Source organism: Neophocaena asiaeorientalis, unplaced genomic scaffold (assembly GCF_003031525.2).
Source record: "Neophocaena asiaeorientalis asiaeorientalis breed wild unplaced genomic scaffold, Neophocaena_asiaeorientalis_V1.1 scaffold249, whole genome shotgun sequence".
NCBI lineage: Eukaryota > Metazoa > Chordata > Mammalia > Artiodactyla > Phocoenidae > Neophocaena > Neophocaena asiaeorientalis.
Window position 1 is genome coordinate 9,645,895 of NW_020172625.1, and position 15,559 is coordinate 9,661,453.

Consider the following 15,559-nt stretch of genomic DNA (forward strand, 5'->3'; position numbering starts at 1 on the left):
GGCAAATTAACATAACAAAAATTTCAATACAAGATCTTACATGTTTATCTTTCCTTTCTATAACATCTTGCTTTTGTTTGCATTTTTGAGATGTCTCCTTAATATCTGTTGCCTGTAAGATTGAACCAGAAGAGGGGAAGTTAGTTAAAAATTCAAGCAAGGCAATTATGTGACCCCACTCATCCAAATATTAAGTTGCTATTTAAGTTTACCCACAATGATTTTCCATGATTTCTTTCCAACTAAATTCATAATTATCACCCAAAATACCAACAATTATTTGAAAATCTATGAAAGGTTATTCCTATAGATATTAAAAATAGCTGCAGCAATATGCATACATATGTTTCTGTATCTCTTCACATTTATTTCCTCATGTTATTTTATCCTAGAAACGATTATATAGAATTGCAGGGTCCATTCTCAAAACAATATCTGACGCCAAAATCTCACCTAAAGGTTAAAAGCCATGATCACAAAAAATTTTAATTTACATTTTCAAAATATCAAGAATATTCCATAGGCCATTATATTATTTATTCCAAGAAACATCAGGATTTTTATATTACATTCCTCCAAAAGGGCATATAGTTACAAAGCATGTATAATAAAGTCACAAAAGGAGTTAAACGTTTCTAGGAATACTACTCTGAATCCTCCTGTTATTAAAACAATAACATTTCATTTTTCTCTTTTTATGTCTTGGAATTTCTATAGAGTAGCAAGCTCCTATAAAGTAGCAAGTGATGATTAGGACCTTGAAAGACCTGTGGTAGTAGAATTCCTAGTAAAAGAACTTAAGGAACTAAAGTTAACAAGTAAATCTACAAAGCATTTTAAAAGACCTGCAAAATATTTTTTAATTTGCTAAAATAAAATACAGGAAATCCAAAATTGAGCCAGAAAAGTACCTTCTCTTTGATTCGAGCCTCCAAATTGTGACGCTGCCTTTCAATTTCTTCAATGCGTTGTGTTATAGGAATCTGCCCTTCTTTAAGTTTTCTGACCTCATCCTTCGCTCGGTCCCGAGCTAGTTTTACTTCTTCATAGTCCTGACGAACATTTTCATATTCCTTGTAATGAATTGAAGAAAGAGAAGTTAATGCACTCCTAGCTTAAAGTAACACAAATACAAAAATCAAGGTACAGGCAGAAACCAAATCTATGAAAAAGACGGTTTTGAATCCCTTTGGCAGGTCTATTAATAAAAAATTTGCCCTCTGAAACAACTTCAGAAATAGTAAATACCAACATAATGATTAACTCAGTGATACTCACTGAGCACTTGTCTCTATCACTAGACCAGACTCTCTGTCTTCCATCCCTTCCTGTTATTGAAATTTACATCCTAATGGCTTCTAACAGTAGGACCTCCTCTAGTCTCTCAATAAAGAAGGCATTCAAAAACATATAAAGAACCAAAAGAAACTCAGTTATGAAAAATAAAAATGAAAAAAACAAAAGTAAAATGGCTCAAGAGAAAAGCAAAATGTAGCAACCAGGTGAAAATGATGCTTGTCACGTCACAGGAATTAATAAATATTTGCTAAAAAAAAAATTAAGGGGAGTGCTAAGAGAGCATATAGTAAGAATGAATGGGATGAAGAAAGGTAAGAAAAGAATACAAATAAACATTAGAGTAAACCAAAAAAATGAAAAAAGATTGAAATCAATCTTGAAAGAAAAGGGAGAAATCAAAAGACTTCAAAAGACAAATATAAAGCAGGTGCAAGAATAATAATGGACATAGGATAAACCTAATCAAAATGAGCTGAAGGAAGAAAAAAGTTTAAGAAAATGGAATTATGGGAAAGGATAGGGTGAAGCAGGGGTGGTGGGGTTAGGGTGGGTGGGAGAAGTTCAGAAATAAAGCCACATATTTCTCCAATCTAATAATTATTTCCATCCTAGCCTTAAAAACATTATTAAACTTTCTTATTTTGTTTCACCCACTGAAAAGTAATGTATAGAGGGAAATGAATCTTTGGCCCAAACTGTGGTTTTAGACAGTATACATCACAGAGTGACTAAAAACAGTAGTTTCAGTAAGCTTATGAAGCATAATGAGTAGAAGATTACAATTAATATCCTTCAGCTTTCTCTGTAGCTGAAGCTGATATTAGTAGCACACTCAAAGTAAATTCTCAGTGACCTGAGGACACTCAAAGATTTAATTTTTACATATGTAAACATTTTAGCTCATTAACATTTTATAAAACAAAACTATCTGTTGACTCAAATCTGGAAAAATTAAGGACACAGACTTCATCAACATGCAATAACAACACAACACACAGTTATATAATAACACAAAGAAAGAGATAAATGTTACTATGTATGATATACAAAGCAAAAATGAACAACAGCACCTAATTTGAATACACAGCAATTAGTGCCTTCTTTATAACTTTTCTCCTAATTAAAGAATCACTATTTTCACCTTTAATAACTCACACTTACCACCCATGGCCTTTTTGCTTCAAGCATCTCAATCAAATCTAAATGTCGCTTACGTTCATAGAACCTCTCCACATCTTGTTTATATCTTTCATTCCTCTGAATCATCTTCTCTAGATATTCAGTTTTCTCTTTGCATGAGGTCTAAAATAAATATTTATTTAACAATTAGTTTAACTGAAGAAAGACAAAAGGTCAAAGCTTTTAATAATGAAAAATGTACAGTGCTAACAAAATTTCACAATAAATGATTCCATAGGAGTTCTTAAGAACTGTGTGAAACTAATGTGCACACCTGAATTCTGGTCTAGGTTCTACTATTTATTAATTATGGGACTGTGAGGAAGCCCTGCCACATCTCTAAGCCTGGATTCTTCTTGCCTAAAGAGAAGAGAGGTATCTGCCCCATTCACCTCAACGGTGGAAGCAACTCAACCTACTACAGGTGAAAGCTCAACAAAAGCTGTAACATGACATACAAATGAAGAGTGGTATTATTATGATTACTATGTTATAAATACCAATGACTGAAGGACTTAGAAATGAGATAAAGGAAAGCTAAAATTCAGCCTTTATATTGTGAATTAACAAATACCAAAAATGTACTCAGAGCTTAGTAGAATACGTTTGTTTTCTTTCAGAGTTTGGTAGGTAGTTTCAGTGAGTGTTTCAGAGGGGTGTATTAAGATTGTTTGATGTCGTGAAAAGTAAAAGGACCGACAGAGTATATAAAGTAGGATAAAATAATTACGACTCCTTTGGCCATTCACTCTGAATAAGTATAACAATAAAAATAGTATTAAATTATAATAAAGCTCATTATCAAGTACAGTTACAGTTTAAGAGAAAGCATTTGTTTACAAGATTTCTCATTACAAAAATTTACTGAATTTATTTTAGCTGCTGAGATATGGAAAATGATTCATTAAATAAAGCACCTTTTTGAATGATATGCTAAAAAGAACATTTTAATTTATTAAAGGTGAAAATAAAAATCAAACAGTGCAACTAAATGTACAGTTCTTTTACAAAGTCCATCCTCACACAACTGAAAATATGAGAACTGGCTCAACAGAGACACTATATTAAAAGCTACATATCTGCTGTATTACCCAAAGCCTTACACAGTGCCTGGCATATAGTAGGTGTTTAGTAAATACTGAATGAATAAAAGAATAACACTGAAACTTCCTGAGAGAAAAAAAATACTTTATAATACTATTATTGGTTCTTTAGAACAGGGGTCCCCAACCCCCAGTCTAGACCGGTACTGGTCCGTGGCCTGTTAAGAACCAGGCCGCACAGCAGGAGGCAGGCAAGTGAAGCTTCGTCTGCTGCTCCCCATCGCTCGGATTACTGCCTGAACCATCTCCCACCCCTCCCCCCGTCCGTAGAAAAACTGCCTTCCATGAAACCGGTCCCTGGTGCCGAAAAGGTTGGGGACTGCTGCTTTAGAAATTCAATTAATAATGTATATTTGATGAAATGATAGTCAAAATTTTCAAACTTTATATAAAATCCATTCCCACTTTTTGTCACCTAACTTAATTAATGTTAGCAACAAAATCCTAGGTGAAAAAAATCACAAATATATGAATGCACTCAATGAATCAAAACTACTATTTACTTTCCCACATTTTGAGACATAGAAATCAATGAGAGACATAAAATGAGTTGTCTATTTATAAATACCTCTAGTTGTTTTTCTTTCTCCCTGAAGTTTTTGAGTTCACAGTGGTATTTGTGCATTTCTGGAGGACCAATTGACTTCTCAGTAGCTTCAAGGAGTTCAATTTTACTGAGTTTAGCAAATTCTCCAACTTTATCCTAGAGCAAAAAACTTAAATATCAGTTAATATTATCGTTTATAAATATCTTCAAAACATTTTTCATTCAATGATACTTGTCAAGAAGAAACTCATTTAAAAGAAAAAAAATCCCTTTTATTTTGAGATGTGAATCTTAATATAAACTCTGTCCTTCATATATCATTCTTTAAAATAATAAACTTAGGGTATAAACTGTCATCTTTTTGAGAACCTAAAAAAAATTTCAATGTCAATATTTCCAGGTTTTAAGTTTTATACACATTTAACAAATAGTTTGGAAAGAAAAGAAAAAATAGTCCCCTGGACTGAAATGATTATCTACTACACATAATTTGGAATGAAATACTAGAAGTTAAAAAAAAAACACACAGAGCAATTTAAAACATCTACTTCTGTAGACAGTCTTATAACAGCTGATAAATACTTTAAAATTTTAACTTTTCTTTCACTTGGACATAGTAATCAAATCATCAGTTTCTGAAGAAAAAAATGAACTATAATTCAGTCACTAGACTGCATTCAAAGACAAATTTAAAAGATCTGATTTTAACATATAACATGCAATATCAGGATGTTTTATTTTTACTAAACAAACTTAAAATATGAAAGGTTTTTAGAAGGCACATCTATAGATTTAAAAGTCTTACTATATAAAATATTTTATACAAACACACTGATTAAGAAGTTGTTTATTAACAAAATTTTACGAGTCTATGAATGAGAGCACACAGCTGTTCAAGCTACTCTCTGTACTTAAAAATAATACCTTTATTTCCTTTACAATACTTTAACAGGCTCATTAATTGAATATTTCCAAATTACTACAAATTAGTAAGATTATACTGTAAGAGATGAGATGCTACCTTTTACAAAGAACTGTTAGTAAGTATTAAGACCACTATGCTCATTTTATATAGTAACCATTACAATACTCTTAAAAAGTGTTTACATTCTTATATGACATAAAGAGGAAACATACACAAAATTTCCCCACCTTTACATTTAATTCTCTCATACCTGAGGTAGAAACTGGCAAAGATTGCCCACTTGAATATTTAAGGCTGCAACCTGCTCTTCTACTACTTTCTGAGTTGTAGATTTTTTGTTGATGAACCAAAAGGACTGATTTTTTGCCACATCAATCTCACGAGTGATTACAAGATTTCCAGAAGTCCTGAACCTAGTTAAAAAATAAATTAAAAATATTTCTACTCAAAATACATAATTTTAGAAATAAAATTTCTAAAATTCTCTTGCATCAAAGGTTGCCACATAGGATTATTATTATAATTTTTATTCCTTTTGACATTTTGGCCCCTCCAAAGAAGGAAAGCCTGACATTAGTGATAATACGTAACTGACCACCTGTAGGTTATTACTCTTTCAACATTTGAAATTATTTAAACTGTTAAAATAAAATTAAAACAAACGCCAATACTAATTCCCAAACACTGCCAGAGGAGTTATTTATCCTTTAATCATTATGCTACACTCCAATCACGTGTTGACTACAATTTTAAATGGGTTGGTATATAAAAGCATACAACAGTTAAACCTCGAAACTCTCTCTACTTGGAAAATGTATGAATGAAAACTAACTCTTACATATGCATTTCCAGACATCAAAACCAGCCTGCCCATACAGGTGGCCCATGGTTTCCTCATCTTACACTCCACCACTCTGAATTCAGAGGAGACTGTACCACATGACTATAAGGAACATTAAAAAATAGAAAATCTGAAAGAAGGGTATTTACTTATTTCTTGATTTAAAAGTACTACTGCTTCACACCTCCTATCTACTCATCCATCTTCTTCACTGGCAATCAGCAGCATGGAAGAAGACCTGGGACCACCAGAGAGACAAGGTGCCATTGTTTGGGTGTGTGTGAGGAGAGGGGTGGGACCGCCATAGAAGCTCCTTTCTCTGCACGCGTACTTTCAGGCGGCAGGGCACCACCTACAAGAGCTCCAAGGATGGGTGCGAGCCACCACTGCCATCTAGGACTCCAGAGATGGGCGTGGACTGCTGCCGCTACCAAGGGTCCCATGAGTGGATGCTGGTTGTTTCCCCCACCTCCTGGAAACGTGTGCAGGCAGTGCACCTGCATAGCCCCTATCAAGGGATAACAGCCAGCACACGCTGAGGAAAGAAACGGCAAGCATCCAAACCAAAAGCAACCCTCACACCAAAAACATATTAAACCCACACAAGGTACACAAGGACACTTCTGCATATAAATAGCCCTCCAAGACTACGGTATATAATTGTTTCTCCTAAATACACAGAGTAAGAGGGATATAAGGGAACCATTCCCAGTGAAAAGACCAAGACAATTCCCCTGAAGGAACAATGAAACAGACCTCTTCAGTCTAAAAGACACCAAGTCCAAAAAGAAGGTAACAAAAATACTGAAGGAATTAAGAAAGGCTATCAACAGAAATGCAAATTACTGTAAAAAGGAAGTAGAAACTATAAGGAAGAGACAAGAAAAATTAGAAAATTCATTTGCCGAGACAAAAGCTGAGCTAAAGGCAATGAAGAGCAGAATGAATAATGCAGAAGAAAGAGTAAGCGATCTGGAAGACAGAATAATGGAAATTACCTGATCAAAACAGCAGACAGAAAGCCAAATGAAACAAACAAAAAAGCAAGCAATATAAGAGACCTATGGGATAATACAAAGCATGCCAATCTACGGATAACAAGGATTCCAGAAGGAAAAGAAAGAGAAAAGAGGATTGAAAATGTATTTGAAGAAACTATGGCTGAAAACTTCCCAAACCTAAAGAAGGAAACAGATATCCAGATATAGGAAACAGAAGGTCCCAAAAAAGATGAACCCAAACAGACCTACATCAAGACATATTATAATAAAAATGGCAGAACAGCGCCACTTAAAGGAGCTCCAGAGACGGGCGTGAGCCGCGGCTAAAAGCACGGACCCCAGGGACAGGCATGAGACACTAAGGCCACTGCTGCGGCCACCAAGAAGCCTGTGTGTGAGCACAGGTCACTATCCACACCTCCCTTCCAGGAGCCTGTGCAGCCTGCCACTGCCAGGGTCCCGGGAGCCAGGGGCAACTTCCCCGGGAGAACACACGGCGCGCCTCAAGCTGGTGCAACGTCCTGCTGGACTCTGCCGCTGCAGGCCTGTCCCGCACTCCAAACACATACAGACTGAAAGTAAGGGGATGGAAAAAGATATTCCATGCAAATGGAAACCAAAAGAAAGGTTGAGTAGCAATTCTTATATCAGACAAAACAGACGTTAAAATAAAGACTATTAGAAGAGACAAAACGGACACTACATAATGATCAAGGGATCAATCCAAGAAGACGATATAACAATTGTAAATATTTATGCACCCAACATAGGAGCACCTCAATATATAAGGCATGTGCTTTATGACCACCTGGAGGGGTGGGATACAGAGGGTGGGAGGGAGGGAGACACAAGAGGGAAGAGATATGGGAACATATGTATATGTATAACTGATTCACTTTTTTATAAAGCAGAAACTAACACACTATTATAAAGCAATTATACTCTAATAAAAAAAATTAAAATGGTAAAAGTTAAAAATAAAGACAAGATTCTAAAGGCAGCAAGAGAAAAGCAAAGAGTTAAATTCAAGGGAACCCCCATAAGACTATCAGCTGATTTCTCCACAGAAACACTGCAGGCCAGAAGGGAGTGGCAAAATATATTCAAAGTCTTAAAAGGGAAAATTGTGCAACCTAGAATACTCTACCTAGCAAGATTATCGTTTAGAATAGGAGGAGAGATAAAGAATTTCTCAGACAAGCAAAAACTAAAAGAATACAGCAATACTAAACCTATCCTAAAAGAAATATTGAAAGGTCTTCTCTAAATAGAAAAAAGCAAGAAGATATAGGAAGGAGGAAATCACAACTGGAAAGTAAACTACTTAAATAAGCCAGTATACAGATCAAAAAGAAAAAAAATAAAAAACCTATTTGTGAAAGCTATGATAAAGACAAGGAACAGCAAAAGAATAAAGATGAAGATGTAAAAAAAGGATATCAAAATCATAAAAGGTGGGGAAGAAGAGTAAGAAAATGTAGGTCCTTTTTTTTATTTAGACTGTGTTTGAGGCTGTATGACTATCAGTCTAAAGCAAGCAGATATAAGAATGGGTTAACATACTTGAAAAACAGGGCAACGATAAATCAAAAACATACAATAGATTCACAAAAACCAAAAAGAAGAGGACACAAGCATAAAATAAAAGAAAGTAATCAAGTCACAAAAAGAAAAACAAAAAAGGAAAGGAACAAAGAAGAAACATACAATCAACTGGAAAACAAGGTTTAAAATGGCAATAAATGTGTATGTATCAATAATTACCTTAAATGTCAATGGACTAAATGCTCCAACAAAAGACACAGAGTGGCCCACTGGATGAAAAAACAAGAGCCTACAATATGCTGCCTACAAGAGATCCACCTTAGGACAAAGGACACACACAGACTGAAAGCAAGGGGATGGAAAAAGATATTTCATGCAAACGGAAATGACAAGAATGCGAGAGTCACAATACATGTATTAGACAAAATAGATTTTAAAACAGAGGCCACAAAGAAAGATAAAGAAGGATACTATATAATGATAAAAAGGTCAATAGAAGAAGAGGAGTTTACACTCATCAACATATATGCACCTAATATAGGAGAATACAAATACATAAAACATACTAGCAGACATAAAGGCAGAAATTGATGGGAATACAATAACAGGAGACTTTAACACCCCACTCACGTCAACAAACAGATCTTCTAGACAGAAAATCAATAAGGTAGCAGAGATCCTGAATGATACAATAGAACAGTTAGACTTAATTGATATTTTCAGAACATTACATCAAAAAAAAAAAAAACCCAGAAAACACATTCTTTTCAAGTGTACATGGAATATTCTCTAGGACTGACCACATACTACGGCACAAAACTAACCCCAACAAATTTAAGAGTACAGAAATTATTTCAAGGATCTTCTCCAACCACAATGGCATGAAACAAGAAATCAACCACAGGAAAAGAAATGAGAAAAAAATAATTACATGGAGACTAAACAACATGCTACTAAAAAATCAATGGGTCAACGAGGAAATCAAAAAGGAAATTAAAAATACCTGGAGACAAATGGCAATGAAAACACAACCATACAAAATCTATGAGACGCAGCAAAAGCAGTTCTTAGAGGGAAGTTGACAGCAATACAGGCCTTCCTCAAAAAATAAGAAAAACCTCAAATAAACAACCTAACCTACCACCTAAAAGAATTAGAAAAAGAAAAATAAAACCTAAAGTCAGCAGAAGGAAGGAAATAATAAAGAACAGAGAGGAAATAAAAAAAATAGACATTAAAAACACAACAGAAAAAAATTAGTAAAGCCAAGAGCTGGTTCTTTGAAAGGGTAAACAAAATTGACATGCCTCTGGCCAGGCTCACCAAGAAGAAAAAAGAGAGAATCCAAATAAACACAGTAAGAAATGAAAAAGGAGGGGTGGGAGGGGGAGAGTGGGAGGGAGGGAGACGCAAGAGGGAAGACACATGGGAGCACATGTATATGTATAGCTGATTCACTTTGTTATAAATCAGAAACTAACACACCATTGTAAAGCAATTATACCCCAATAAAGAGGTTAAAAAATAAAAAAAAATAAAAAAAAAAAGAAATGAAAAAGGAGGGGTGGGAGGGGGAGAGTGGGAGGGAGGGAGACGCAAGAGGGAAGACACATGGGAGCACATGTATATGTATAGCTGATTCACTTTGTTATAAATCAGAAACTAACACACCATTGTAAAGCAATTATACCCCAATAAAGAGGTTAAAAAATAAAAAAAAATAAAAAAAAAAAGAAATGAAAAAGGAGAAATCTCAATCAATACTGCAGAAATACAAAAAACCATAAGAGAATACTATGAATAATTATATGCCAACAAAGTTGACAACCTGTAAGAAATGGACAACTTTCTAGAAACAAAGAGCCCACCAAAACTGAATCAAGAAGAAAGATAATTTGAACAGATCGATCACTAGAGGTGAAATAGAATCTGTAATTAAAAAATAAAACAAAGCAAAAAAACTCCCTACAAACAAAAGTCCAGGACCAGATGGCTTCACAGGCGAATTCTACCAAACATAGGAAGATCATACTTATACTGATCCTTCTAAAACTCTTTCAAAAGACTGAAGAGGAGGGAACACTCTCAAAAACATTCTATGAAGCCACCATCACCCTGATACCAAAACCAGACAAAGACATCACCAAAAAAGAAAATTATAACATCTTTGATTAGTATAGATGCAAAAGTTCTCAACAAAATATTAGCAAACCAAATCCAACAATACATAAAAAAGATTATACACCATGACCAAGTGGGATTCATCTCAAGTTCACAAGGATGATTCAATATATGCAAATCAATCAATGTTAATACACATTAACTAAAGTCAAAAGCCACATCATCATCTCAATAGATACAGAAAAAGGATTTGACGAAATTCAACATCCATTCATGATGAAAACTCTTACCAAAGTGGGTATAGAGGGCACATATCTCAACATAATAAAAGTCATTTATGACAAACCCACAGCGAATATAATACTCAGTGGTGAAAAGCAGAAAGCCTTCTCGCTAAAACCTGGAACAAGACAAGGATCACCACTCTCAACTCTTCTATTCAACATAGTATTGCAAGTCCTAGCCACAGCACTCAGAAAAGAAAAATAGAAGGTATCCAAATTGGAAGGGAAGAGATAAAATATTTACTATATGTAGATGACATGATAGTATACATAGAAAACCCTAGGGCACCACACAAAAGCCACTAGTGATAAATGAATTCAGCAAAGTAGCAGAATACAAGATTAACATTCAGAAATCAGTTGCATTTCTTTACATTAACAATGAAATATTAGGAAGGGAATGTAAAAAAACAATCCCTTTAAAAATTGCACCAAGGGCTTCCCTGGTGGCGGAGTGGTTGAGTCCGCCTGCCGATGCAGGGGACATGGGTTCGTGCCCCAGTCTGGGAAGATCCCACATGCCGCGGAGCAGCTGGGCCCGTGAGCCATGGCCGCTGAGCCTGCGCGTCCGGAGCCTGTGCTCTGCAATGGGAGAGGCCACAACAGTGAGAGGCCCGTGTACTGCAAAAAAAAAAAAAAAAAAAAATTGCACCAATAAAACCCCTAGGAATAAACCTGACCAAGGAGGTGAAAGACTTATATGCTGAGAACTATAAAACATTAATAAAGGAAATCAAAGAGGATTCAAAGAAATGAAAAGATATCCCATGCTCTTGGACAGGAAGAATTAATACTGTTAAAACGGCCATACTATCCAAAGCAATCTACAGATTTAATGTGATCCCTAGCAAGTCACCCATGACATTTTTCACATAACTAGAACAAATAATACAAAAATTTATACGGAACCATAGAAGACCCAGAATTGCTAAGGGAGTCCTGAGGAGAAAAAAAAAAAGCAGGAGGTATAACCCTCCCAGACTTCAAACAATACAACAAAGCTACAATAATCAAAACAGTGTGGGGTACTGGTACAAAAACAGACATATGGATCAATGGAATAAAATAGAGCTCAGAAATCAACCCACACACCTACGGTCAATCTTTGACAAAGGAGGCAAGAATATAAAATGGGAAAAAGACAATCTCTTCAGCAAGTGGTACTGGGAAAGTTGGACAGTTGCATGTAAATCAATGAAGTTAGAAGACACCCTCACACTATGCACAAAAACAAACTCCAAATAGCTTAAAGACTTAAACGTAAGACATGACACCATAAAACTACTAGAAGAGAGCAAAGGCAAAACATTCTCTGACATAAATCGTACAAGTGTTTTCTTAGGTTAATCTCCCAAGGGAATAAAAACAAAAATAAACAAATGGGACCTAATCAAACCTACAGCTTTTGCACAACAAAGGAAACCATAAACAAAATGAAAAGACACCCATAGAATGAGAAAATATTTGCAAACAATGTGACTGACAAAGGCTTAACTTCCAAAACATACAAACAACTCATACAGCTCAATAACAAAAAGACAAACAACCCAATTGAAAAATGGACAGGAGACTTAAATAGATATTTCTCCAAAGAAGACATACAGATGGCCAGTAGGCACATGAAAAGATGTTCAACATCAGCAATTATTAGAGTAAATGAAAACCAAAACCACAACAAGGTACCACCTCATGCCGATCACAATGGCCACCATTAAAAAGTCTACAAATAAATGCTGGAGAGGGTGTGAAGAAAAGGGAACCCTCCTTCACTGTTGGTGGGAATGTAATTTGGTACAGCCACTAAGGAAAACAGTATGGAGGTTCCTCAGAAAACTAAAAATAGAATTACCATATGATCCAGCAGTCCCACTGCTGGGCATATATCTGGAGAAAACTATAATTCAAAAAGATATATGCACTCCAATGTTCAGAGCACTACCATTCACAATAGCTAAGACATGGAAACAACCTAAATGTCCATCAACAGATGAATGGATAAAGAAGAGAATAATGTCATTTGCAGCAACCTGGATGTAACTAGAAATTATCACACTAAGTAAGTCAGAAAGAGAAAGACAAATACCATATGATATCACTTATATGTGGAATCTAAAATATGGCACAAATGAACCTATCTACAAAACAGAAACAGACTCACAGTCATAGAGGACAGACCTGTGGTTGCCAAGGGGGAGGAGGGGTGGGAAAAGGATAGGCTGGGAATTTGGGGATGGAACTACATCCAATCTCCTGGGATGATCCATAATGGAAAAGAAAATAAAAAGGAAGGTATATATGTGTATAACTGAGTCACTTTGCTGTACAGCAGAAATTAGCACAACACTGTAAATCAACTATACTTTAATTAAAAAAAAAAAAAAAGGAGAAAAGAAACCATCCCCAAAAGGCTATACTGTCACCGTGAGGGTAAACTAGAATTACTCCATTACCTCCACCACCACCCTCAGGCACAGCAAGGCCAACTTGCCTGTATCAAACTATGACTCGAACTGTGAAATGAAGAAAAATTTTACCCTGAGAGTTACTAACCCCAAGTCACTCTCAAACAGATTTGTATCTTGAAGTTACATGACAGACGTAAGGAGGTTCAAAAACCCTCAAACTGAGACTTCTGTATATTGAGATACTGGTTTAATAGTATCCAATGATCTTTAACAGAAGTTAACAAAAATTCTCTCTGCAGGAATCTACCTTTATCATCAAAGAGTTTAACACAGATAAAGTTCCAAGAGAAAGGAGAAGCTCGCTGGAAACACACACACGCAAGAAAACAAAGCTTCAATAGTAAGAGCTAGCAGAAATCAAAAGTAAAATCATATTGGAATCAAAGGACTCAAGTATAAGTACGTTTATTATATTTTAAGAAATAAAAGATTGAAAATATAAACAATAGATCTGAAAAAGAACCAAAGAGAAATGGATCTAGAATGCAACACAGACATAAAAAGATGAAAAATATGAAAGATCTTAAGAGACTTGGATGACTGAGAAAGCCTAACATCTGTCTTGTAAGAGTTCTGGAAGGAAGGGAGGCTAAGAATGGGTCAGTGGCAGCATGTGGAGAAATAACAGATAAGAATTTTCCAAACTACAGATTTAAGAATAAATCACAGTATTAATAAAAAATAAATCCACACATAAATATATGATGTGAAACTATAAAACACCAAAAACAATTACTAACAAAGAAACTAAGATTAGATTCACAACAGAAGACAATGGAATACTTTGCACGTGCTGAGAAAATATCTATCAGTATAGAATTTTATATAAAGCAAGTACTTCTTTCAAGATTTAGAGCAAAATATTTACAGACAAAAACCGAGTGTTAGAAGAGCTTCATTAAAGGAAACTTTAAAGAATGTCCTCGGGCAGAAAGTGATCCCAGAGGGAAGAAAACAAATGCAAGAAAGAAGGCAAACAGAAAATATGTAGCGTAATTCTAAACAAACATTACAGTTTAAATTAATAATAGTTATTATATCTTGAAGAGTTTAAGAAACAAGACAGAATTAAAGTAGCATATAAATTCAGAGAAAAAGTTATAAAAAGCACTCTAAGATATTTATTCAGTAGGAAGATGAAAATTTAATTAAGTCTAGACTCTATTAAAGTATTTGTTAAAAATTCTAATAACCATTAAAACAAGAGAAGAATGCATAATTTCCAAAACAATAAAAAAGGAAAAATTAACCAAACAAAAAAATCCAAATGAAGGCAAGAGAGGAAACAAATACTGAAAAGTGGGCCAAATTAAAGGCACAGAATAAGGCAGTAAAAATAAGTCCAAACGTATAAGTAATTACAGTAAATGAACTGTATGTATTATTTAAAAGACTATATGAAAAACACCACCCCACTATCCTTGTTTAAATAAGATAAAAAAGATATTAAACACTTTAAATGAATGAAAGAAAGATAACCAGGAAAATATTTAAAGAGAAAGCTGCTAACTACACTCATTAATAGCAAATTAAACAGATTCTAGAGCAAAACGTCTCGAAAGATGAAGAAATCAGCACATAACAATAAAGAATTCAATAATGTCCTGAAAATATATAAGGCAAAAATTGACAGAACAAGAGTAATTGACAAATCTACATAAAGGAATAGTGTAATACACTTTTCTCAGTAATTAAGGAATTGATCTGACAACTGCAATCAGCTAAAATACAGAAGATTTAGCAATATAACTAATAAGCTTGAACTAATGGACAAATACTGAACATTGCACATACAACAGCAGAATTCTCATTCTTTCAACAAACAAGTAACAATTACAAAAGCTCAGTACAAGTAAGTCTCAACAAATTTCAAAGGACTGGGAACATAAAGACCATCTCTCTCTCACTCACACTCACTCTCTCTCTCTCTCTCTCTCTCTCTTTCTTTTACCACACTACTATCAAGGTGGAAATCAATACTAAAATGTAACAGGAAAATCACTACATTAGAATCTGAAACAACTTTTAATTTATGAACTCAAAAAGAAAATGAAGAAAACATTCACAACTGAAAAGTACGAAAATACAATATACCAAAATTTGGGAGATAGAACTAAAGGAATACTGAGAGGGAAATTTTTAACCTTAACTATTTATATCAGGGAAAAAACAAAAGACTGAAAATTAGTACAATAAATATCCATTTCAAGAAATTAGAATAAAAGAAACCAAAAGTTTAAAGAAGAATT

At 34.5% G+C, this 15,559-nt stretch overlaps 1 protein-coding gene across 3 annotated transcripts in view; it reads right to left on the reverse strand.

The window, feature by feature from the left end:
- Positions 1-15,559, reverse strand: part of SMC5 (structural maintenance of chromosomes 5) — a 96,345-nt gene that overhangs the window by 58,006 nt on the left and 22,780 nt on the right. For all 3 annotated transcript variants that reach the window (XM_024738957.1, XM_024738956.1, XM_024738955.1), the window contains exons 4-8: positions 5,304-5,466; positions 4,150-4,284; positions 2,461-2,601; positions 912-1,073; positions 41-112 (exon numbers count right to left, since the gene is read on the reverse strand). In XM_024738957.1, coding sequence (XP_024594725.1) covers positions 41-112; positions 912-1,073; positions 2,461-2,601; positions 4,150-4,284; positions 5,304-5,466 — 673 coding nt within the window. The remainder of the gene's footprint in view (positions 1-40; positions 113-911; positions 1,074-2,460; positions 2,602-4,149; positions 4,285-5,303; positions 5,467-15,559) is intronic.